Source organism: Rhineura floridana, chromosome 19 (genome assembly GCF_030035675.1).
Source record: "Rhineura floridana isolate rRhiFlo1 chromosome 19, rRhiFlo1.hap2, whole genome shotgun sequence".
Lineage (NCBI taxonomy): Eukaryota > Metazoa > Chordata > Lepidosauria > Squamata > Rhineuridae > Rhineura > Rhineura floridana.
Genome location: NC_084498.1, coordinates 2,287,119 through 2,309,445, shown reverse-complemented (window position 1 = coordinate 2,309,445; position 22,327 = coordinate 2,287,119). Strand labels below are relative to the sequence as shown.

General features: G+C 45.5%; 2 protein-coding genes across 11 annotated transcripts in view; both read left to right on the top strand.

Annotated features, from left to right (window-relative positions):
• The window catches only part of SGSM1 (small G protein signaling modulator 1), an 80,881-nt gene extending 68,846 nt beyond the window's left edge, over positions 1 to 12,035 (top strand). For both annotated transcript variants that reach the window (XM_061602812.1, XM_061602811.1), the window contains exons 22-24: positions 999 to 1,095; positions 2,099 to 2,266; positions 5,020 to 12,035. In XM_061602812.1, coding sequence (XP_061458796.1) covers positions 999 to 1,095; positions 2,099 to 2,266; positions 5,020 to 5,108 — 354 coding nt within the window. In that variant the 3' untranslated portion in view covers positions 5,109 to 12,035. The remainder of the gene's footprint in view (positions 1 to 998; positions 1,096 to 2,098; positions 2,267 to 5,019) is intronic.
• An 8,516-nt stretch (positions 12,036 to 20,551) lies between these two features.
• The window catches only part of KIAA1671 (KIAA1671 ortholog), a 103,546-nt gene continuing 101,770 nt past the window's right edge, over positions 20,552 to 22,327 (top strand). For 4 of the 9 annotated variants that reach the window (XM_061603213.1, XM_061603219.1, XM_061603212.1 and 1 more), the window contains exon 1: positions 20,686 to 21,654. The gene's annotated coding sequence lies outside the window, so the exon portion shown is untranslated. Of the gene's footprint in view, positions 20,632 to 20,682; positions 21,655 to 22,327 lie in introns of those variants that run through there. The other 5 variants (XM_061603209.1, XM_061603215.1, XM_061603211.1 and 2 more) reach the window with 5 other exon arrangements.

The window sequence follows — 22,327 nt, the reverse complement described above, 5'->3', positions numbered from 1 at the left end:
CTTTGCAATGTTTTAACATTTGCATTCTGGGGGGAGGGGAGATTCTTTAAAATTCACCCATGCTTATTGTGTACTAGTATCTGCCAAAATAATTTCTAGACACTACCTTATCTCAGGCAAAACCAGCACAAGGTTGCTAGGGAAAAACAACTTACGAAGATTTCGGGGAAAAAGGCAGAAGCAGGAAAGGTGCACTAAAAGGATGTTTTGTTTTAATATGTTTTAATGTCTGTTTTTATTATGTTTTGAAGTGTCTTTGGTGCTTTTGTTTGCTGCCCTGCACTCCTACTGGGAGGAAGGGCGGGATATAAATTTAATAAATAATAATAATAATAAAAGTGAGGGCAAAACAGCCCTCTCTTTAGGACGCCAGGGATTCCACTTGCCTGGTGTCTAAACAACTTACTTATCCATCACTGCTCTGACTTCACTCATTGGCTGATAACAGGCTGGCTCATTTCACATAAATGTGTAGGATACCTGCACATTTTGCTCCATTACTTTTTTTGTAGGAGGGCTAAAGACTTACTTTTTAAAAAAAATAAAAGCTCAGATTCTGGGCTACTTGCTGGGGGTGCCACTGATGCCTTGGTACCTGCAGGGAACAGATGGGCGACCCTGGGTCTAGAGGCACCCTTAGTCACTTCATGGGATAATGAGCCCCATGGTATTTACCACAGGTCCATAATGAGAGGGATGCTATACTCTTCCCCACCCTGAGAAGGAATCCGGTGCCTTTAACCAGAAGAAATTCAGCTGCTGAAAGCTTCTCCTGGCACAAAGGCAAAGCCTGTCACCTTGTAAAGGCCACTTTGCTTAGACTACTTGCCTGATACCATGAGCTGGCACATGAGGGCGCCTTAAAGGGAAACTCTTTGAAAGAGGTCAAGGAATTGAGTGCCCAGTTGCTGCAGGGTGTCTGCATGTGTGTATTTGGGGGGACAAATGTGGTTTTCTTTCAGAGACAAGATCCTTGAAGGCTTTTACTTTTCTGGCAGATTTTGGACTCTGAGCTATTTGAGCTGATGCACCAAAATGGCGATTATACGCATTTCTACTTCTGCTATCGCTGGTTCCTCCTGGATTTTAAGCGAGGTGCGTGGTGACATGGCGTCTGTGTCAACGCTTGAGTTGCATCTGTTTTGACACCAGTTGGGGCAGCATGACTTGCCCTCATATTAGCCTGGGAAAACGAATTTGGCGAAGGCACTGAGTTCTTTGAGAGTGCTGAAAATTCTCTTTAAAAGATCACAAGCTTCCTCCCCACCCCCCACCCTACCTCCCCAAACATTTATCTGTCCGTTAGGGGAAGGGCTGTAGTTCAGTGAGTAGAGGTCGTTGGCTTAACCCTCAAAGGCATCTCCATGTAGGGCTGGTAGAGACTTCTGGCTGAAACCATGGGGAGCTGCTGCCAGTCAGTGCAGGCAGTGTTGGGGTAATTAGACCATTGGTTGCCTCGTTATCAAGCAGCTCCCTGTGTTTCTATGACTATAGTTTCTGCACTAACTCCTGCCCTGATAGCTTGTGTTGGTGAAGGGTGGGTTTTACAGTATGTAACATAAATAAGTGCATAGTTGTTCAGACATAAGGCACAAAGGTTGAAGGTTGATCTTGTAACGTCCATTTTTATTTTTTGTTTATGGGCAAAGAAATCCAAACGAGAGCCTGGGAGGAGGGAGAGAATGTTTGTTGGGCTTCACAGCTGTCATCTGGGGAAAAACAGTGGTTGCCCCCTTGATCCTTAGCACTGTCGTTCAACGCAGGGAGGGGAGGGGGAGGTGCTGTGATTTTTTGCCCAATCAAGACACTTTCTAGAAAGGGTTTGAATCTCCCCTAGTCGGTGCCTGTCCCTCCTGCAGGCAGACTTATTTTCAAAACTGTGGATTCTAAAGGTTTCTAGCTTTGCCTCTTTGGTTGTGCATCTGTGGCTTGACCCCCAGCTTTACGGCTGGATTAATGAGCTGACCCCACTCCATTCCCTTCGTTCTCGTTGGGTCTGTTTGCCGTGGAGAATTCTGGGAGGGGGACAGGGAAACGTCTGCTTTGGTGATCTTGTCTGGCTTTAACGGCTGTTCTTTTTGCTGCTGTCCCTTAACAGAACTTGTTTATGATGACGTCTTCTCTGTCTGGGAGACGATCTGGGCTGCGGCACAGATCTCCTCTTCGCATTATGTCCTCTTCATTGCACTTGCCCTGGTGGAGGTTTATCGGGACATCATCCTAGAGAACAACATGGATTTCACAGATATCATCAAGTTCTTCAACGGTACGGATTGTTGTGGGCTGGGCTAGATGGAGGGCACTTTTCTGCCCCAAGTGGCTGCACTGCAAAATCTGCGCACCCACCGGTCGCTTGCAATGTTGATCTGTAGAGATGGGCACACAGAGTCCTCTGCAACAGTGCAAGAGGTCATGGGGTGGGAGCCAAGCATGGAGCCCTGCTGTTTGACTCATGCTAGAAGGCTTCAGATGATTGCTGGAAGGCTTCTATAGATCTCCTCACCAGAGGCAGGTCCTCCCTGGCCCTTCTGGTGAGGGCTCCTGCTCAGTGCAGCATGGGGCCCTTGGCCATGTCAGGTGGGAGGAGGAGGGCAGCAGGTTCTCTGATGTTGCATTGCTGACTTTTGGAGCTGGCAGAAGCAGTGTCTTCCCCAAAGCCCAGTGTGATATGAGGAACCCTCACTTCCCCCACCCCAAAGTTCTCTGACATATGCAGAGGCTTGTGGGGAGGAGAAAGGCAGGGGGTGAAGTCACAAATTGTTTTATTTATTTGTTTATTTATTTAAGTTCAATCCCACCCTTCTTCCCAAAAGGAGCCCAGGGCGGGAAACAAAACACTAAAAGCACTCTAAAAAATCGTAACAACAAAAGACTTTAAAACATATTAAAACAAAACATCTTAAAAACCTCTTTTAAAAAAACAGTTTTAAAAACATATTAAAAAGCAATTCCAACACAGACTGGGATAAGGTCTCTACTTAAAAGGCTTATTGAAACAGGAAGGTCTTCAGTAGATGTCAAAAAGATGACAGAGATGGTGCCTGTCTACTCTTTAAGGGGAGGGAATTCCAGAGGGTCGGTGCCACAACACTAAAGGTCCGGTTCCTATGTTGTGCAGAATGGACCTCCTGATAAGATGGTATCTGCAGGAGGCCCTCACCTGCAGAGCGCAGTGATTGACTGGGTATATAAGAGATAAGATGATCTTTTAGGTATCCTGGTCCCAAACTGCATAGGGCTTTGGCTGTAAAATTATGTCAAGCATGGACCTTTGCTAGTTGACTTACATGAACAGAAGTGGCACAATTAATTAAAAATGAGCCAACTAAGCACTGATGGGGTGAGTTAACTCTTTGGACTTGGCCATAGATTAATAGTACGGTGGCTGATGTTAAGATTAGATGCTGCTGATTTGGTGCATTTGCATTGCAATTTGTGTGACATAAGAAATGCAGAACCTGCTAGAAAGACTGTTAAAAATGCTGCATGGATTTTTTTATCACATTTTTAAATTGCCCTTCAGCCAAAGATCTCAGGATGGTACGCAAGGAATACAGCATAATACCAGATAAAATCAACAATAAAAATAATAAAAGCATCCTATCAGTTCCATGACAAAATAGCAACAGTAGAGAAGTCACTGTGAACAGCAACTGGCCAACAGAAGTGGCACAATGAATTACAAGTGAGCTAACATAATTATTCAGTTCCCAAAGGCCAAATGAAGCAGAGATGTCTTTAATGGACACTGAAGGAAGTCAACAAGGATGGGAGTTCGGTAACTGGGGTGCCATAACTGAGAAGGCCCCGCTTCACTGTGGAATATGCCACAGTTATAAATGGAACGTTTAGCAGGGCACAACATTTCCTCCTGTTGACTGTGCTTTCACCCCCAGCCCTGCCTTCCAGCAGAGCACCTGCTTTGTATGCAGAAGGTCCCAGGCAGGGCTGGGAATGTCCCCAGACTGAAACCCTGGAGAGCTGCTGACGGTCAGAGTAGACAATATTGACTAATGGTCTGACTTGGTCTAAGGCAGCTACCTATGTTTCTATTTTATAATTCATTTACATTATCAAAATGAATTCTTTCTTTGGATTGGTATATTGTGGTTGAATGGACATTGGATTGTCATTATAACGTTATATTGATACGTATTTTTCCACAGTTGCGTTGTGAGCCTCTTTGAGTGCATTTGTGTGGAAAAGCAGCATACAAATGGAATTATTTATTTATTTATTTATTGCATTTGTATACCGCCCCATGACCGAAGCTCTCTGGGCGGTTTACAACTACTAAAAACATTAAAAACAAATATACAAATTTAAAAGCACATTTTTAAAAAGCAATTTAAAAACACATGAATGGATGAATAAATGAATGATCTGCCATTTGCTGTAATAGGAACCAGCACCAGCCTGGGCACCGGGGACCTTGGGGTGGAGGGACCTTACTTCAGGTGGCAAGAAGCGTCGGCATGTTCTCAGCTGCACACCAGCACCACCGTCAAAGATGGCCAGAGGTGGTCCTTCAGGGATTCTGCCAGGCTCGATAAGGCTGCTGCTCCTTAGTCTGAGCAGTTTTTCACTGACGTGCAAATGGCGCAGTTTGGCTTCTCGCCAAGCTCTTTTCTGCACCGTCTACTTGTCTTCCAGCCCGCCAATTGGTGTGTGTGTGTGTGGAATGTAGGAAGCTGCCATACACTTAGTCAGACTCTCTTCACCGAGCTCCTTATTGTCTACTCCAGCAGGCAGCAGCTCTGTAGGGTTGCAGAGGACATTTCCGTCAGCTGCTACCTGATCCTTTTTTTTAAAAAAAACTGCTGGGGATCCAGCCTGGGACCTTCTGCACACTGGGCGTGGGCTCTTCAGCTGGCTATGGCCCTGCCCCAAAGGAGTCATTGCAGGTGCTTGGGTACTGGGGGTAGAGGGAAGGGAGGAAACCTCACTCTGTTTCATTTGAATCCCCCCCCCACTCTTTCTGCCTTTTGCTTCACTCATCCTTCTTTTCCGGTCTTGCAGAAATGGCTGAGCATCACAACAGTAAACAGATCCTGAAGCTGGCACGGGACCTTGTCTACAAAGTCCAGACACTAATCGAAAACAAGTGATTTGGGAGATCATCTGCCTTCAGAGAAGGAAGGGGAATAAAACCATTCTTGTGCACCTTTTAAGGCTGAAGATAGCCACAGCAGTATGTAAGACAGAGGGGGGAGGGGAGTCTCTCTCTACATTGACTTGAGCAAACCCATGGAGATGTCGCATCCCAGCCCAGCCATTGTGCTGATTTGCATGGGCTGTGCTTCCGGCCACTGTCCACTAACTGTGTGTCCGCTGTGGCAATTAACCAAAGAACTTGCAGGCTTCGCCTCCTTTCGCATTCAAGTGAGGTGGAGCTTGACCCGGCCCAAGCCTTGTTGGAGAACAGAGGTGGGAGGGAATAGCACACCTGTACATAGGGGTGTTTGGTTTTGTGATTGGAAAGGTGAGCTTGACAGCCTTGAACAGGCTGGGATCTGTCACTGGTTTCCTTCCCTCCCTTCAGATCTTCCTTCAGAGAAAGTATTTTAAGCATCTGGCACCTGTCCTTCTCCCATCCCCATCGTGGTCCAAATGTGCAGGTCCCTAGTCTCGCCTCCACTGGAGATTTGCCATGAGCACAGCCAGTGTGGTGTAGTGGTTTAAGGTGTTGGACTATGACCTGGGAGACCAGGGTTCAAATCCCCACACAGCCATGAAGCTCACTGGGTGACCTTGGGCCAGTCATTGCCTCTCAGCCTCAGAGGGAGGCAATGGTAAACCCCCTCTGAATACCGCTTACCATGAAAACCCTATTCGTAGGGTCGCCATAATTCAGAATCGACTTGAAGGCAGTCCATCATCATTACAGGATCTAAATCTTGAACCTTTAATAGGAAGGTGAGGCCTTGCCAAGAGTAGACCTTTGATGGGGAAGCTTCCTTACCTTTTGTAGTGTACCAGTTTTTATCAGTAGGTGGTCTCTGGGGCCTCATCTGCCACTGAGGTCTGTCTGTCCCCTTCCTGATTTCCCTATAGTGACCCGCAAGTGCCCTGAATCCCTGCCGCCATGTTTCACTAGAAAGCTACAAAACAGACCAGGGCCAGGCTGGCCTGCTCCCTACTGCTCTGTGGGGATGCTTGTCATCATGGTCTGCCCTTGACTAGACCCTGACCAGACTTGTTCTCCAAGACTGCACCTTTTCAGTGGGCCAAAGACTAAGCATCCTTCCTTTCTTTCAGAAGTCAGAAAAGTCACGTTGAATGTCCAGGGCCTTGATGGTGTCTTGAAAAAGTTCCCTGTTGCTTCTCTCATACACTTTCTGAGCCTCTGCCCTAGATACCTCCTTGTATTTCAAAACGGAAAGCAGCAGACTGTTGCTCTGGCCTGGCCTAAGTAGTTTCCATTCTTTAACACTGAGCCATGGGGGTTGGGGCAGGCCTCTTAATCTACATGCACTTTTCACCTGTCTTTAACATTGTCCTTCTGAATGATGTAATATCACTCCTGTTACTTCCTGGAGAATGTCTAAACACTTACTAGTAGGATGTAAACCAGAGTTCTCCACCTGGCGCCCTCCAGATGCTGGTGGACTCCAACTTCCATCATCTCCAGGTCAAGGATGACAGGAGTTGTAACCCAACAAGCCCTGCAAAAGGCTGATGTAGCCCACCAATCAACAGAATTGCTCCTGTGATTCTTTTGAAATTCCGGCTCTGTGTTGTCTCTGGCCAGCACCAGATCAACCTCAGCTTGGAGTTTGGTTGTGTTGGGGGAACTCCACAGTAGTGTTGAGGACAAATATTTGAATTGGTTTGTGTTCAAAACTCAGGTGTTTTTTAAAGGAGAGGGAGAGAGAAGCAGGGAGGGGAGAAAATGGGTTTCCTGATCAAAAATCACCTGAAAAGTTCACCGTCATGGCTAAGTGAGTGCCTAAACTTTCTGTTTGTTGTTGTCGTCATGAAAATGCTTTCCCCCTAGCCAGTAAATGCGTAGCCATAGTTGTTTCTCCCCTGACTAAAGTCGCTTAAACTGTGATGCCAAACCTTTTTTTCTGTCCCACCACACAGAGTCTTGTGTGTTGGCTGCTCTGACTTGCATGCTAAAACAGTCAAAGGGCTTCCCTTCCAAAGGGAGTAACCTTAAATGGCCTCCCTCCTCTTTCAAATGGGGTGTGGGGAATGTACGTGCCCAAACTTTGCAAAGTGGCCAGTGCTTGGCAGCTGCACTTCAAAGCAGGGGGTATGTTTCCACAGCATATTCAAACTGGTGTAACTATCGTGGCTCCCCTCTGCAAAGCTGTGAGAATTTTAGTTTGGAGAGAGAACCGCTGGCCTTGGCCAGGCCACTTTCTTGCTCTTCAGCTTTGGCTCCCAAGCTATAAATCCCAGGGTTCCTAGAGGTGGCTGGGAGCGTGGGAGCCATGACAGTTTGACCCGTACAGAGACTCTCATAGATAGAAGATTGGTGGGCAGGACAATACCTGCTTGATCCCTTGCCCAGTGATGGTTGAACTTGGACTTGCCATGGTCTTTGGTGGCTTGTTGAACTTCCATAAAGCGCACTCAGTGGAACGCTCCATTTTTCGTGCAGTTATTAAAGAAGCAGTCACCACCTCCAGAGCAGACATAGGCATAGGCTCAGGTTCAGCCAGAGACTAAAGCACAAAAAAATCCTGTCCCTGGATGGTCCCATCTGGTGGGCTTTCCCCCCTAAAACAACAAATTATGTTGTTTCAAAACAAATTACTTCCTCCTGTTCTCGAGCGGATCTGCCTTACGACTCCCCCCACCCTGAGCTCTTTCTGGGAGATGGCAGAGCAAGATATGTTGGGGGACTGAAGGATCCGTGCAGTCTCTGTGTGAGTGTGTGGGCGTGCATGCGTTGTGATTGTGCTGGGCTTTCTAACTTCAGATGCTGGCATTTCTGCCCTTTTCCCTTAAAAGCACAACCTTTAGCTAGTGACCTGTTTCTCAAATGCAAACCTTTGCACTTGGCAAGCTCCAAACAAGAGAAAATTAAGCTGGCTGACTGGCCCTTTGCTTGATAGGGCAGAGTATTTGCCAAACAAAATTTGAAGAGCCAGCTGCCCTGGAGACAGCAACCAGATTTGGTGTGATGTAGTGGAAAGAGTGTGGGACCCTGACTCCGTTCAAATCCACACTCACAGATGAAGCTCTTTGGCTGGTCATTCCTTGCCTGTTTGACCTACCTAACAGGGTGGTCATGAGGACAGAATAGTACACACACTGTCCCTCCTTGAAAGGAGGATGAGATGCAAATGTTTAGGATGCATCTACAGTGGGATTCCCCTTCTCCTCCCCCAAGGTTAGTCCGACCCTTTAGTTTTTCTGGAATCCCCTTTTAAATTATGTTGTTTCAAAAGCCAGCTGAGGAATCGAGCCCAGCGCTTGCTGCCCATGCTATCAGAGAGCATATTTTGGCCATTTGATAGCAGCCTTGCTTTGTGTGTGTGTGTGTGTGTAAGTGTGTTTTGGAGGAGGGCACTTTTAAATGCAAAGCAAATGTTACTTATTTACATGTATTTATTGATTCTCTCTGTGTGACCTGAACTGTGTGTGCGTGTGTGTGAAGCGTTATGCAAACAGAGACATATTTTTTTCAGTGTTGCTAAACATACCTTGTAAACGTTTAACAGGAAATTGTGTCTGTTTCTACATATCTATATCATATAGATTGAAATATTATATGTACAGTGTAGAAAATACATATCTGTGAATTAGGCAGGGCGGTAAGAAATACTTGCTTTTGAGAACTATGTGCTTGTCTTGAGAGCACCCCTCTGTTTCTCAGATGCCAAAATTCTGTCTGTTTGTGTGTTGGTGGGAAGGGGGGGAGAGAATTAGTTATTGTTCTGCTACACTTCAAAGCCTGCAGACAGATACTAGTTTGCAAGCAACAGTAGTCTGAGGGAGGCTTTGCGTCCATGATGTGCAAAGTTACATGTCTCTTGTCCCACCATCACTTTTGTCGAAGAGGTTTGGCAGGTTTTTGAAGCCCTACAGAAACCTTCCAAACTTTGTTGACCAAATGTGAAAGTGAGATATGAGTGCATACCACAAGCAGTGATCCCTTTTTCACACTACCTAAAAAAACGAAACAGGAAAGAAACACCTAATTTCAAACTTGCAACCCTTCGGGTTAGTTTTCACATCGCAAAATCCCTACTCAGAAAGCGGCCCTGAGAAACTGCCCTGTTTGTATATTGTTTCACACAGGAATGTGGGCAGCGCTTGGATTTGCCCTCCACTCCTGCAGGAACCTGCCTTCTGTGCAGAAATTCTGCAGTGGGGAGCCTTTCGATTTGGTACCAACTATGGGATACAAATGTTTATAATCTCCTGGGCAGGGCAATCACCCATGCAAGCCCCATGATGATGAACATTAGAGGAATGCTGGTTTATTTTGGTGAGATCTGCGTTGGGAGCTAATGCCTGTAGGATTTCTGACAGGAGAACCCACATCCTGGAGCTCGTGCTGTCTATGCATGTTAGAGCCCCATGTGAAGCCTTGGGCAGGGGAGAGTAAAGCCAGATGATCTTCTTTATGATCCTTTTAAAAAATGTTAAACTGCCGCAGGGGGAGCCTTTGTGGTGCCCTCCAGAGGTTGCTGGACTCCATTTCCCATTTTCTCTGACTATGGGGCCTGCTGCCAGGGCTGAGGAGAGTCGGAGTCCACAACTTTTGCATAAAACCACAACAGAGCATGATTATATTTCAGCTGCAGTAGAATTAATCTGACAGCCCACAGCTGAATGCCTGACTCTGGTTTTCTAGTTGCTCTCAAAATGCAGAGTTTTATATTATTTTCAACCGTGGCCAAGCACAGCATCAGGCAATTGTTCCTCTATGTCTTTTTCTTTCCTTCTGGTTGCAAGCTTTGTTGTGTTTTATTTGCAAATGTCTTAATTTTTTTAAGTTCCCAGTCTAGAAAGGAGATAAAGCTTAAAGCAGCAACACAACCTCTGAAGATTTGTTATTCTTGTTGATATTTTGGAAGATAAATCTCTGCCCATTAGTTTTGGTGACGGTTTGCCAAATTTCAATATAAATGCATACGGAGATACTAAAAGAGCACAATTTGGTTGTGAATGTAATGCTGATTCATGTGGCTCCTACGCCCCCCCCCCGTTCCAATGGGGTTCAGGCAGGAGCTGTTCTGTGATGGAAATTTTGGTGATGCTTACCACAGAGCAGTTTTATAAACATTTCAGAGCAGATGGGCTGCTATTTGCCTGTTTGGAAAAGCATACCCCCTACTGTTGCAACACTCTCTCTGCTTTCTCCTACATTGGAGCCAAGCTGATGTTGGTACCTGTTGTGTTGTATGTAGTACTATAGAGCACCAGATGTTCTTGTCTGTTCTTCAGGTTTATGTAACAACTAGATCTAGGGCCTTCTCGGTGGTGGCCCCCGAACTATGGAATGCCCTCCCAGACGAGATACACCTGGCGCCTTCTTTGTTATCTTTTCGGCGCCAGGTAAAAACCTACCTTTTCGCCCAGGCTTTTTAAACATTTTAAATTTAATTTTAAACCTAATATGGATTTTAATTTATAAACTCATGGCAATTCTATTTCGGATTTTTATCATGTTATATTTTTCACACTTGCTCATATTTTAATTGTGATTTTATTTGTTGTACACCGCCCTGAGAGCTTTCTGCTATAGGGCGGTCTAGAAATGTAATAAAATAAAAATAAAATAAATAAATAAGTAAGGTGCTGGAAGAAACACAAAGTTTTTCAATAGGCTGACTGTGGATCGTGAAATAGTCAAGTGGGATGTTTGAAAATTACAATTCCAGCCAGCTCTGTTTTAGAGCAAAAAACTAGCACCAAGTTCATTGTCCAACATTAACCTGATTTGAAGATCTTAAGACAAATATCCAGAACCAGTGGTGGCTCTCCAGATGTTGCTGGTCTCCCATCAGCCCTAGCCAGCATTGCCAATGATCAGGGAATGTGATGGGAGCTGTAGCCCAGCAACATCTAGAGGCCACAGGTATCCTGTTGGTGCCTTCAGGGAATATGAAGACTAAAGCAGAGAACATGTATTGCCTGCGCTTTAATTTAGGTGTGCCTCTGTTTTGCAGCATGTCTGGATTCTTGCCCCAAGTTGCTTATGTGCTGTGATGTGTGCACGCATATCCTGCATATGGCGGGGTGGTGATGGTGGCATCCCCATTCATTTCAACGGGGCTAAATCTCATGCATAAGGAAGAACTGAGATGGTGATGCCCTTGTGAGTTCTGTGTGCATCTAGATCAGCCCTTGCCAACCTGGTGCTCTCCAAATGTTTTAGGCTACAACTCCTAGCAGCCCCAGGTAGCAGGGCCTTCCTCCCAGCAGCCCCATCATCACACAGCCCTGCTGGGTAGGGCTGCTGGGCGTTGGAGTCCCAACAACATGTGGAGGGCCACCAGCTTCACACCCCTGGTCTAGAGCTGCTCCATGTGCATTAACAATTGCTGGGTTGAGGTCCAGTGCCAGAAATCACCAGAGCTTGATTTCTAAAATGGGAGGTTCTGAGGCTCAGTTTTGACCAAAAGAAACACCCTGTTGAACCGGAAGCTTAAATGGGAGTTCTGGTTGGAATCTTTGTGTGTGTGTGTGTGTGTGTGTGTGTGTGTGTGTGTGTGTGCGTGCGTGTGTGTGTGTGTGTTTTTGCACCCAGCAACACAAGGAGGTTCTTCAGGTACCATTTTTGGAGCAACAAAACAGAAGATCTATGAATGTATCATGTTGAGTGATTGTTGCCTAACACGAGTTGCTGCTGGTGTGTGTGTGTGTGTAGGGGGGTCTCTTTTTGGCCATTCTGGAACCATGAGATGCCCTGACAACATTGCTTTTATGGTCTCTTCAACAATGGAAATGCTGCTGAAGTATTTTGCCTGTTTGCCTTCTGCCCTGTGGCATAATCTCAGTTATTTTTATTTTTTTTTAATTATGCTTTTGTTAATTGATGTTAATTGTAACTTATTTCTGTGGGGCCAGAAAGACAAAAGAAAGTTATATATTCTCTATGATTATATGTATTTTCAAATCAATAATTAAACAAACAAAAAAAATCCTGGTTTTTCTTTTGTAGCAGTTGCAGGCTGGGGTTTGGAGAGAATCCCATGGAACGCCTGTCCACTCTGGTTTGCATCTTATGCTGATTGCAGTATGGTGTAGTGGATTGTCTGAACTAGTCCAGCAGCTTAACCATGGCTTATTTAACAATCACACCTATAAGCCACCGTTTGTTGTTGTTTTGTAAACCTTGCCTTGCATTAATCATGGTTTAGCACTGTATGCAAACTCGGCCCTTGTGTTATCATTTGAAGGGGGATGAGAGACTTTCCATGACTGTCTTATGAGGGAGGAGTGCGTGAAATTGGACTGCTTGTAGTGCAAACAGCTTGAGGAATCTATACGTCAGACCCATGTAACCTGAAAGTTAGTTCCCCGTTCAGCAGGTAGCAACTTTTTACGGTGCAAACTGCAGTGAGCATCCTAAAGAACAAAGCACAGTGTTCCTCATCCTTGTGGTTTCCCTTCTGTTCTAGAAGACTCAGACCTGTTTTATTACCAAGTCAGGTCCCTGGCAACAGTTCTTCTAGGTTTTGGGCAGAGAGCAATCTTTGCCAGCCCTGTTCCTCACATTCTTTTACCTGGAGATGCCAGGAAGTAACCCTGGACCCTGCATCTGAAGCATGTGTGCCCCCACTGAACTTTTAGGACTCTCCTAACTCTTCTACTGTTGGAAGGTACTTTCCCTCCTGTTTATGTAAGATAATAATGAAGATGCACATATCCAACTCTTCACCCACTCTACTCAAAAGACACCCCTCATTTTGCTGTATTGGTTTGATTCAAAATTGCAGGCCAAGGTAAGTCTCACCCAGAAATAGCCCATATAACCCTGTGATCTTGATTTTTGTTAATGATTTTTGTATTTGAAGGAAGTTGGAGATGCAAGGGCTACAAAGCATCTCTCTTGGCTCAGTGAGTGAGATTGCGTCCAGACTGAAGAGCCCTACCTCTTAGGCAAACATGATCATCAGCAAACTCCCTCGGGCACTGCTTATTAATAGCAGCTTTAGTGGAAAGATGCCAAAGAGCTGACGACTGTCATTATATACTTCCCTGCTTGGGGAAATATGTTAATAGGCATTCAGTGGCAACCTATCCCCACCCATCTCCTCCCAGGGCTGCTCCGAGATGTTGCCTTAATTCAAATCAGAGGGTTGCATGTTCAGGCTTGGTACAGGTTGGGCAAGGTCAGGGAAATGAGACAGACCTCTTAACCTAAGGCTCTAACAAATGATGAGGCTGTGTTTTACATGTTCAAAGCAACTTAGAGTAATGAAAGGTGTCTGACCTCTGGTTAGCTGCAATGAAAAGCTAAAAAAACTGGACAGGGCTTGGTTTACCGCAGGCATAGCCAATATGGTGCCCTCCAGACGATGCTGGACTTCAGCCCTGCCAGAATGGCCGATGGTTTGGGATGATGGGAGTTGTAGTCCAACAACATCTGGAGGGCACCATGTTGGCTACCCTTGGTAAATCATGGGTGGGGAACCTGTAGCCCTCCAGATGTTGGGCTGCAACCCCTGTTGGCTATGCTAATTCAATCCACAAGCGATCGTCCTGAACGTCTTGATATTAATGTATGCATGGAGGTACTTAGGAATAGGAGGCTGCCTTACACTGAGTCAGACCCACTCATCTACCTACCTCACTACTGTCTACACTGACTGTCAGCAGCTCTCCAGGGTTTTAGACAGGGAGTTTCTCTGAGCCCCATCTGGAGATGCCACCAGGGATTGAGCGTGAGAGTTTCTGCATGCAAAGCAGATTGCTCTGCTACTGAACTATCAAGCTCTGCCTATCAAGTAGGTAGTTGTTTAAGTTTAAAATGATTGAGACTTCTATAACATTCATGTAAACCTTCCAAACACTGGTCTTTTAATAGGTAAGCTTGCAAGAGCCCTCTCATGAGATTCCCAAGAATAAAATGAAAGATCCAGCCCAGATCCGTTGGCCTTTCTTCCCTCTTGGCCTGGTGGTATCTTTTTCATACCTCCTGTGGATGACACTTGTCATCCAAGCCCTGCTGTTTAATAGGCAAATGTCTATTATGGGGAAATTGGCATTTGTGTTGACACCGTTTAATTGAGGGTGGCAAAGGCAAGTTTATATTTTGAGGAAGTAGTGTGGGAAGTGCAGGGCCGTCCGTCTTTACCAAGCACAGCTCTGCTTCCTCCAGTCCACAGTGCAGAAATAGAACATTATGGTGTGACAGAAATCAGGTCCAAGGAAAGAGGCGAGTATGGGCCTACCTGCATGATCCAGTTTTGCATAATATGCTTTTAAAATCTCTTTCTAGATGGAAGAGCTACACAGCTATAAGGGAGATGGGGGAGAAACTGAGCTGAAATATTGGATTTGAAAAGAGAAGTACTGCCAGGTCTGCAGATCCTCTTAGCTCATCTGTTTGTTTTTAATCTTTGCATTTATTCTTATTTCTCACAAGGCACTTAGTTGTTTTATTGGGAATATACAGAGGATCCACTAAGAAGGAGAGTCTTGAATGTGCTCATCTAGGGCCACAGTCTAATTGTTGTTGCAAAGGCTACTTTTCCAGCTACTTGTGTTGTAACTGAAAAATGACAGATGTGTTCAGAGAGTCCTGCAGATCCACCTGTTCCGCTGGATTATGCTTTGATTGTAATTTCATTGAGACTCCAGTGAAATCCTAAAGACCTTTGAGTGTTAAGCTCAAAGGCCTGCTTCTGCCTGCGGAGCTGTGGAACGCCCACTTGCTATCAGCAACACCTGCCAGAGATGGAATTGTAGCAGCATCAATTTGCATGCGGGTGATGTAGTATTTGTTCTGTAGTTAACTTTATACTGAACCAAAGTAAATTCTTGGGAGACAAACCTTTATGGGAGGAAGAGGGAGAAATTGTGTGTGCGCACGTATACTATACAGGGACTGTATTTGCACAAATCACAAACCAAATTGGGCTGATTCAGGCCAATTTGTATCCTGTCATCAGGCTGAAGCAGCTACAAATCTCTAGAGAATGGATTGACTAGTCCTGAATTAATTTGTAGAGATTTGTACAGATCTGTAGCTCGACACAGTCTCTAATGAACCTAGACACGGTGTCTCTGAAATGGAGCAATTCAAACTTATTATTTAAATTTCTATTCTGCCCTTCTTCCCATAAGGAGCCCAAGAGACAAAACACTATAAAAAACTTTTAATATATATATTTTAATTTAAAAAAATATTAAAAAGCAATTCCAAAACAGATGCAGACTAGGATAAGGAGACTACCAGGGTGGGGAGAGAGGGAGGAAGGCTAGAATGCTATCACCCCACCCAACATTTTCCAGTCACAGTGCTTGGAAGGAGTGAAATCTTAAAATGCAGATTTTTTTTTGTAAGTTCTGTTGCTTAGAAATGTTTGATGGGGGCTGTTTGGCATTTGTTCAGTTGTGTGTTTCCCATTCTTTCCTGATCAATCCTAGTCCCATATATATGTGTTTTTTTCTGTTATTCTGTTGTCATTGCTAAGAATTATTATTAAACCTTGTGCGCATATTTAGCCACAGCTTTCTGAATTCAGCATCATCATCATTTTCCAGTTGCTACCCACAAACAATAAAAAGCCAGCTTGTATGGTTACACATTTATTATTATCATCATCATCATCATTAATAATTGCTAACCACCATGAATATTATTATTATTAAACAGTATTTATATTTTTCCCTTACTACTGCTGTTGACAATCTACCTTCTCTGGGAAAAGGTCTTTTCAAAAAACAAATTATTGGAAAAAACAAACTTTAAAGGTAGCTAGGATGAAAATCCCAGGAGCTACCTACCTGAAATTTGGCATGGTTCATTTCTTCTGTTGGAGCTCCAATGTCACTAAATTTCATGTCCTTGGGTAAAAAAACAAGCCTATCATGCCTGTCATAATTTAAAATATCTTAAATTTTGTAGGTGGCTAGCATGAAAACCTCAAGAGCTATCCACCTGCAGCTTGGCAGGTTGAATCTCCTATATAGCAGCCACCATGTCTCCAAATATGTCCCTAGGTTAAAAAAAAGTTACAGCCATTTTGGTTTTCCAATGTAAGTTAATGCTTTTTCTGGAGATCTGTAATATCCAGATTGTGATTTGGATCAGGTCCAAATCTGGCCAAAATGGATTGGGCCTGATCTGTGTTTCCAAACGAGCCACAAATTGGATAGGGAGGTCCGTACACAGCCCTAGTACTACAGTTAGAAGTTTTTACGTCCATCAGTCTAGCCAATTAAAACATGGCAGCCCTAGTAGCAAAAGAGCCCACATGCAAAGCAAGTTAGAAGGAGTTTTCTCTGTCTGACATTGCAGAAAGTACACAGAGCTACAGGTCTATGAACCATCAAGGCCTGTCTTTAGCATACACATGTACTAGCAGTATGGAGTCTCTCCACCTGTCTCCATCAGGGCTGACTTATCCATTAGGAACAGTAGGCACAGTGCCTAGGGCCCATGATACTTTTAGGGGCCCACAAAAATGTTTTAATTTCTTTTAAAATCAGAAGAAAAAAATGAACGTTTAGGGTTGAAGAAAATGTTTAAATTTTTTTTCTCACATCAGAAAAAAATGAAACTTTTAGAGCCCACGAAAACCTATTAAATTTTGCCTAAAACAAATAAAATAAAATGTTGAAGTAGTTATATCAAAAATAGTTTTTAATATTGATATTATTATGGTGGGAGGGGTCCACGAAGGCAAAAGTGCCTAGGCCCACGAAAGACATAATGCGGCCCTGGTCTCCATGTGTTCCTGTGAGTGACTCATAGTAATTTGAGTGTCTTCCAGGCTGGTTGCTGCTTTGTGCTTCCTGCTACCACACTCATTTCTCATGGTTACGCCCCATATTTGCATAGCTTCTGTGTGATTTCAAGTAGGCGCAAAGGCAGCAGGGAGTGCAAAGGAAGATATCTCAGAACAAAACATATTCTGGCACCTTCATAGGGAGAGGCATGCCGTGGGGAAAACTCAAATACATGCAGAACAGACAAGTCCCTCCAGAGAGGGGAAAGTCAACACAAAAGCTAAACAGAGGTTGGCTAAAGAAGAAAGAGGATGTTTGCAGAAGCTTGAGACTGGCCTGCTTCCAGAGTTTTGATTCAAGGATGTTTGGTGTTGGAGAGGAATGTTGCCATGGTGGTCTCAAGGAAGGAGAGCCCGACCTGGGTACACAGGAGGGCACGGTGAGAAATAGCCATGCATAGTCTGTGGATGCCCTCAATTCCCTCTGGAGCTTGGGATATTAGACAGAACCCAATGGTAGATGGGAGTAATTCTAGTTTACGAAAAGCAAGCCCACAGAGATGTTATTTTAGGCAAGCCCTGTTGAAATGAATGGGAGATCTTTTGCAAAGCTCAATGGCAGGAGAGAGTCCTAGAATCATAGAATAGTAGAGTTGGAAGGGGCCTATAAGGCCATCAAATCCAACTCGCTGCTCAATGCAGGAATCCAAATCAAAGCATTCCCGACAGCTGTCCAGCTGCCTCTTGAATGCCTCCAGTGTCGGAGAGCCCACTACCTCTCTAGGTAATTGGTTCCATTGTTGTATGGCTGTAACGGTTAACCTCCTTCTAACCTTCATCTTGGCCCAATCCCACTTTCCGAATGATATGTTCTGCATATAGATTAAACAAGTATGGTGATAAAATACACCCGTCTCACACCCTTTCCGATGGGGAACCAATCAAATGCTAGTGGAGGTTGCTGATTTATAGGGTCGCCATAAATTGTAATTGACTTGAAAGCACATAACACACACACAGCCACATTGATAATGGCATTCTGAGTGACTGCCTAGAACCCATACTTTCTTTAGATCCAGGTGTGTGTAAGAGTTCTTGGACCCACACAGTGTACATCTGATGCATAACAGGCAGCTGAATCAGATCCTTAGCTCTTACTGTAGCTCTCCAAGATTTCAGACCGTGGTCTTAACTAGCCCTTGCTGGAGATGCCAGGGACTGAAACTGAAAGCAGCTGCTCTTCCTAGTTACAGTCCTGTAGCTATCCTGTTTACTGTTCCTCTGTGACTACCAGGCTTTTCTGGATGTCAAAAAGTTCATGCAGGACTTTAAAGAAACTGTAAAACAAAAGTAAGATATATTTCAAAAGACATATAAACATAAATAGAATGCTTTTCAAAAACTATTTAAGTGTCTTCTATTCTTATGCATGCATTTTAGAGTGAGGCTAGTGGGGATGCTGTAAGGACGGGGAGAAAAAAGGGAGATTTATGGGTACTGAGGAAGGGGATGGGGGCCTGGAGGCTGTGTCTTGTCATTCTTGATTTTAATGAGCACAAACATTGTGCATTCCTGTGGCCGTAAGAAATGTCTGTAAGTTAATTTTTATTAATATCCCCATTTGGAGACACTTTCTTAAGCAATTTCTGCTGCCAAAACAGGTTGCACACCATACCTTTGCTGTGATAACTTGATGGTTTTTGGTATGCAGATGAAATAGCTTCAGGCTCCTCTCCATGCATGTGTGTGTGTGTACACAAAATCTGAAAAGATGCTGAATTCCTAGAGACTGAAACTTGTAAGCGAGCCAACAATCATTTAAGTCTAGCTTTTAAAGTTACTTGTTTTATTAAATCTATGTCCTGCTCCTTCTCTCAAAAGAGCCCAGGGCAGCTGGTACTCATCTTGTTCTCAGGGAGATTTCTGCAGAGACAAGGAGAAGGTCCAAACAGTTACCCTTGTATCATCCTAAACTTGGAACAACCACAGCTTAAAAATTATTCCAGAAATTTTGCAAAGCCCCAAACCTTTTGCTCGGCTGTCTTTTTGTGGGTAAATTGGGGGTGTTTGAATCTACACCTGGATGAACCCTGGAGCTTGTCCTGATGGCATTATTGCCCATTTATTTGACACATGGCCCAGAGTGGCGGAAGTCTCAACATGGGTGGGAAGCTATACCTGGTGGATTACGGAAGTGCTGTGTTGCACACAGAAGGAAAGCTGTTGTTAGGCACGGCAGAACTGGCTTTGCTCTCCCTGGATGGCCTTGCAGAAGTGTCTTGTTTCCTGGCCTCTGCTGCTGCAGGGCTTTGTGACAAGGGTCCAGGGAGAGGCAGCCGCATGAGGACCAGAGAAGACCCCAAACAGATGTGAAAAGCCAGCTTGCGCTCCTGTTCATTAGGCTCTGCCTTTGCTTGCTGTATTCCACTGCACTGATTTTTTCCACAGTCATTTTGAAAGGAAAATGGGATAGAGTTAATTATTTTTGCCTCTTTTTTTCTTTTGGGGAGGGGGCTGCAATGGTGCTTTTTGTTGTTAAGAGTTCAATTGAAACTTGTTTTCTTCCTCACAGAAGGAGATTTTCCTTGGCAACATTGCTGTGGCAAATTTTCCTCCTGAGGAAATGGCTAATGAGAAAAAAATTAGGGAGCACTGGGGTGTTGCAGCTGCCAGGGCCATGAAGGGGGTGCAACTCATGCACAATTCTCAGCCCTTGATTGCTGAGCCAGGATTGCTGTGGCCAGGGAAGCCACTCTGCACATGGGCAGAGAGACCTTTTTTTACTTCCAGAGGGGCAGCTGTGTTGCATCTTTTGCTGCAGCAAAATCAAGAGCGTCTTGTGGCACCTTAACATATATATCAGGACCTCATGTCATAACAAATGTTATTAAGGTCCCACACGACTTCTTGTTGGCCCTTATGGGACCAAAATAATATTTTGTGGTGTTTCTCTGAAGCCTTTTAAGTAGAGACTTTATCCCAGTCTGTGGCTGTGTTGGAAATGCTTTTTAAGATGTTTTTAAACCTTTTTCTATAAAGATGTTTTTAAAGATGTTTCAATATGTTTTTAAAGAGGTTTTGTTTTAATATATTCTAAAGTTTGTTTTTATGATGTTTTAGAGTGTTTTTAGTGTTTCTGTTTGCCGCCCTGGTCTCCTACTAGGAAAAAGGGCCGCGTATAAATTTAATGAAGAAAGAAAGAGGGTTGGGGGGGGACCTATAATTTTTTTTAAAACCCCAATGTAACTAGTGTTACATACACATCAGTTTTGTTTTCATAATCACAGTATTAAACGTTTAATACAATTAAATTTCAGTGTAATATTTAAGGCTGGATTGTGGGCCAACCGCCTGAGGCAACCCCACGGCGAGCCTCGAACTAGCGGGGCCACAACCAACCATTCCCGCCTTTTCTTCGTCGCTGCCGCAGCTCCGCCTTTCCCCCCGCACAAGCTCCGCCCCAGTCTCTCCTCTCCCTCCCTCCCTCTCGGTCTCAGCCCTTCTTGGCTGCCTAGGGCGCGCGGTCGCCGTGGCAACAGAGGCGCTTCCTTCAGCTCCACCTCCCTCCGCGAGGCCGACAAGTGTGTTGGGGTGCGCAGGCCACGCCCCTTTCGCTCCCCGCCCTCTCTCCTTCCCTTTCGGCTTGCCTAGGTGAGGGCCACGCCCCCTCGATCGCAGGGAAAGCAAGCTCGGCTGCGCCGTAGGTAGGACAGCGCGCGCGCGCACACACGCACTCGCTCCCCGCCGCGACCGCTGCCGGACCCAGGTGAGGACTACGGATGGTCTGCCTGGCCCCTCCCCCTTTCCACCTGGCTGCTTCCCCCCTTCCGTCCGCTGGGGGCCCCTCCCCAAATTCCTGACAAACCCCAACCCTCCTAAAAATGCTCCTCCCCGTTTTTCCCCACCTACAGGACCCCTCCCCACATTGCCCCCTCATCCTCCCCCCCAGACACCGTTATTGCCCCCCTCCCGGTTTCCTTCGGGCCCGCTCCCTGCGTCCCACTCCTCGCATCTGTTTTATCACCCACAGCTGCGGGGCCAGCCCCCTCCCAAAAGAGTAGAAGCCCGTGCCTCGTTTCTCCCTCAAGTTAGAACCCCATTTCCCCCTAGTTGGGGGGCGCCCCCTTCTCCCACCCCCCAATAATGGCTTTTTCTCAGAGGAATTCTTTGGCCCCCCAGCCGGTTTCCTTGTGTTTATGGGACAGCCTCTCCCAAAGGAACTCCCTCTCCTGCCCGTTCCCATTTCCACGCCCCCCTCCCAATATCTCTCTCTTGTGGCTTTCTCATCCCCCCCCCGTAAATTCCCTCCTTTCCCTTCCTTGCACCTGCAAGACTTGCCTTGCCTCGCCTCCCCATCTCTCCCTCTTTAGTCTCCTCTCCCCTCCCACTTTTCCTCTCATTCTCTAGTGCAGCTTCTGCACATCTGTGGGACGCGCTCCCACCCCCATGCAAACCCTTCTCCCCCTTTGCAACTCTTCTCCTCCTTAGCCCGCCTTCTCTCTGTGGCATCCCCCCCCCGTCCTGCTTCCTTCCTCCGTTTTCCTTTTCCATCTTGGGTGGGTGTGGGTGTGCAGTGCACACGTTTTCCCAAAGGAAGGATCTGTTCCCAAATTCCTCCTGACACCGAGCCTCTCCCTCACTCCTTCCCTGCCTGGCAACAGCCCATCCTGCCTGGCGTACCCCCTACCCTAGCTCTGCTCTTTTGCTTTTCAGCGCTGCTGCCTCAGCTTGGGGAGGAGGAGAGAGCCTGCCCTTGCATGCAAAACTCTTCATCCGTGCAAAGAGATCGGTGGGTCCTGCCTGCTTTGCTTTTTTATCGCGCAGGGGATTGCAAAAGATCAACGTGGAAGAGTTGGGTGATGTGAGGAGAAGGATCCTCATGGCAGGCTTGGAAGAAGGAAAGGGGGCCTCCTCGTTGGCTTCCAAAACTCCCTGGAGAGATTTTTCATTTCTCTCCTCCCTTCTTTTGCCCTGTGTGTAATAGGGTGTCACGTTTTAGCACCGATTAAGGCAGACCCTTTTGATAGGATTAAAGGCCAAAGTTGCAAGGGAAAAAAGCAACAAGAGCTGGAGCCAGATCGAGGTTTCCTGCTGGCCCCATGTCTCAGGCTTTCCACAAACCATTTCCCTCTCTCATTAGCTAGCTGTCAGCAGGACAAAGGACTGAGCTGGGTTTTTTTATTGCCCAGGCAGCTTTGCTTGCATTGTTCCAAAATTGGGTTGCCTTTACTAAAAACAAAAACAAACAGCTAGTCTTGCTCATACCTACCTTTAAAAAAAACCCCACATGCTATTCTATTTCTAGAGTTGTTTCCTTCTGTGCGGTATTTAAGACTCATTAAAGCCTCATGGGATAATTAAGTGATTCTGACATCCGTAATTTGGCTTACTGCATTTGATATGATTATGCTTCGCATGGCTAAGTTAATGTCACTGCTTGTCCTCTCTCTCCTTCAGAGATT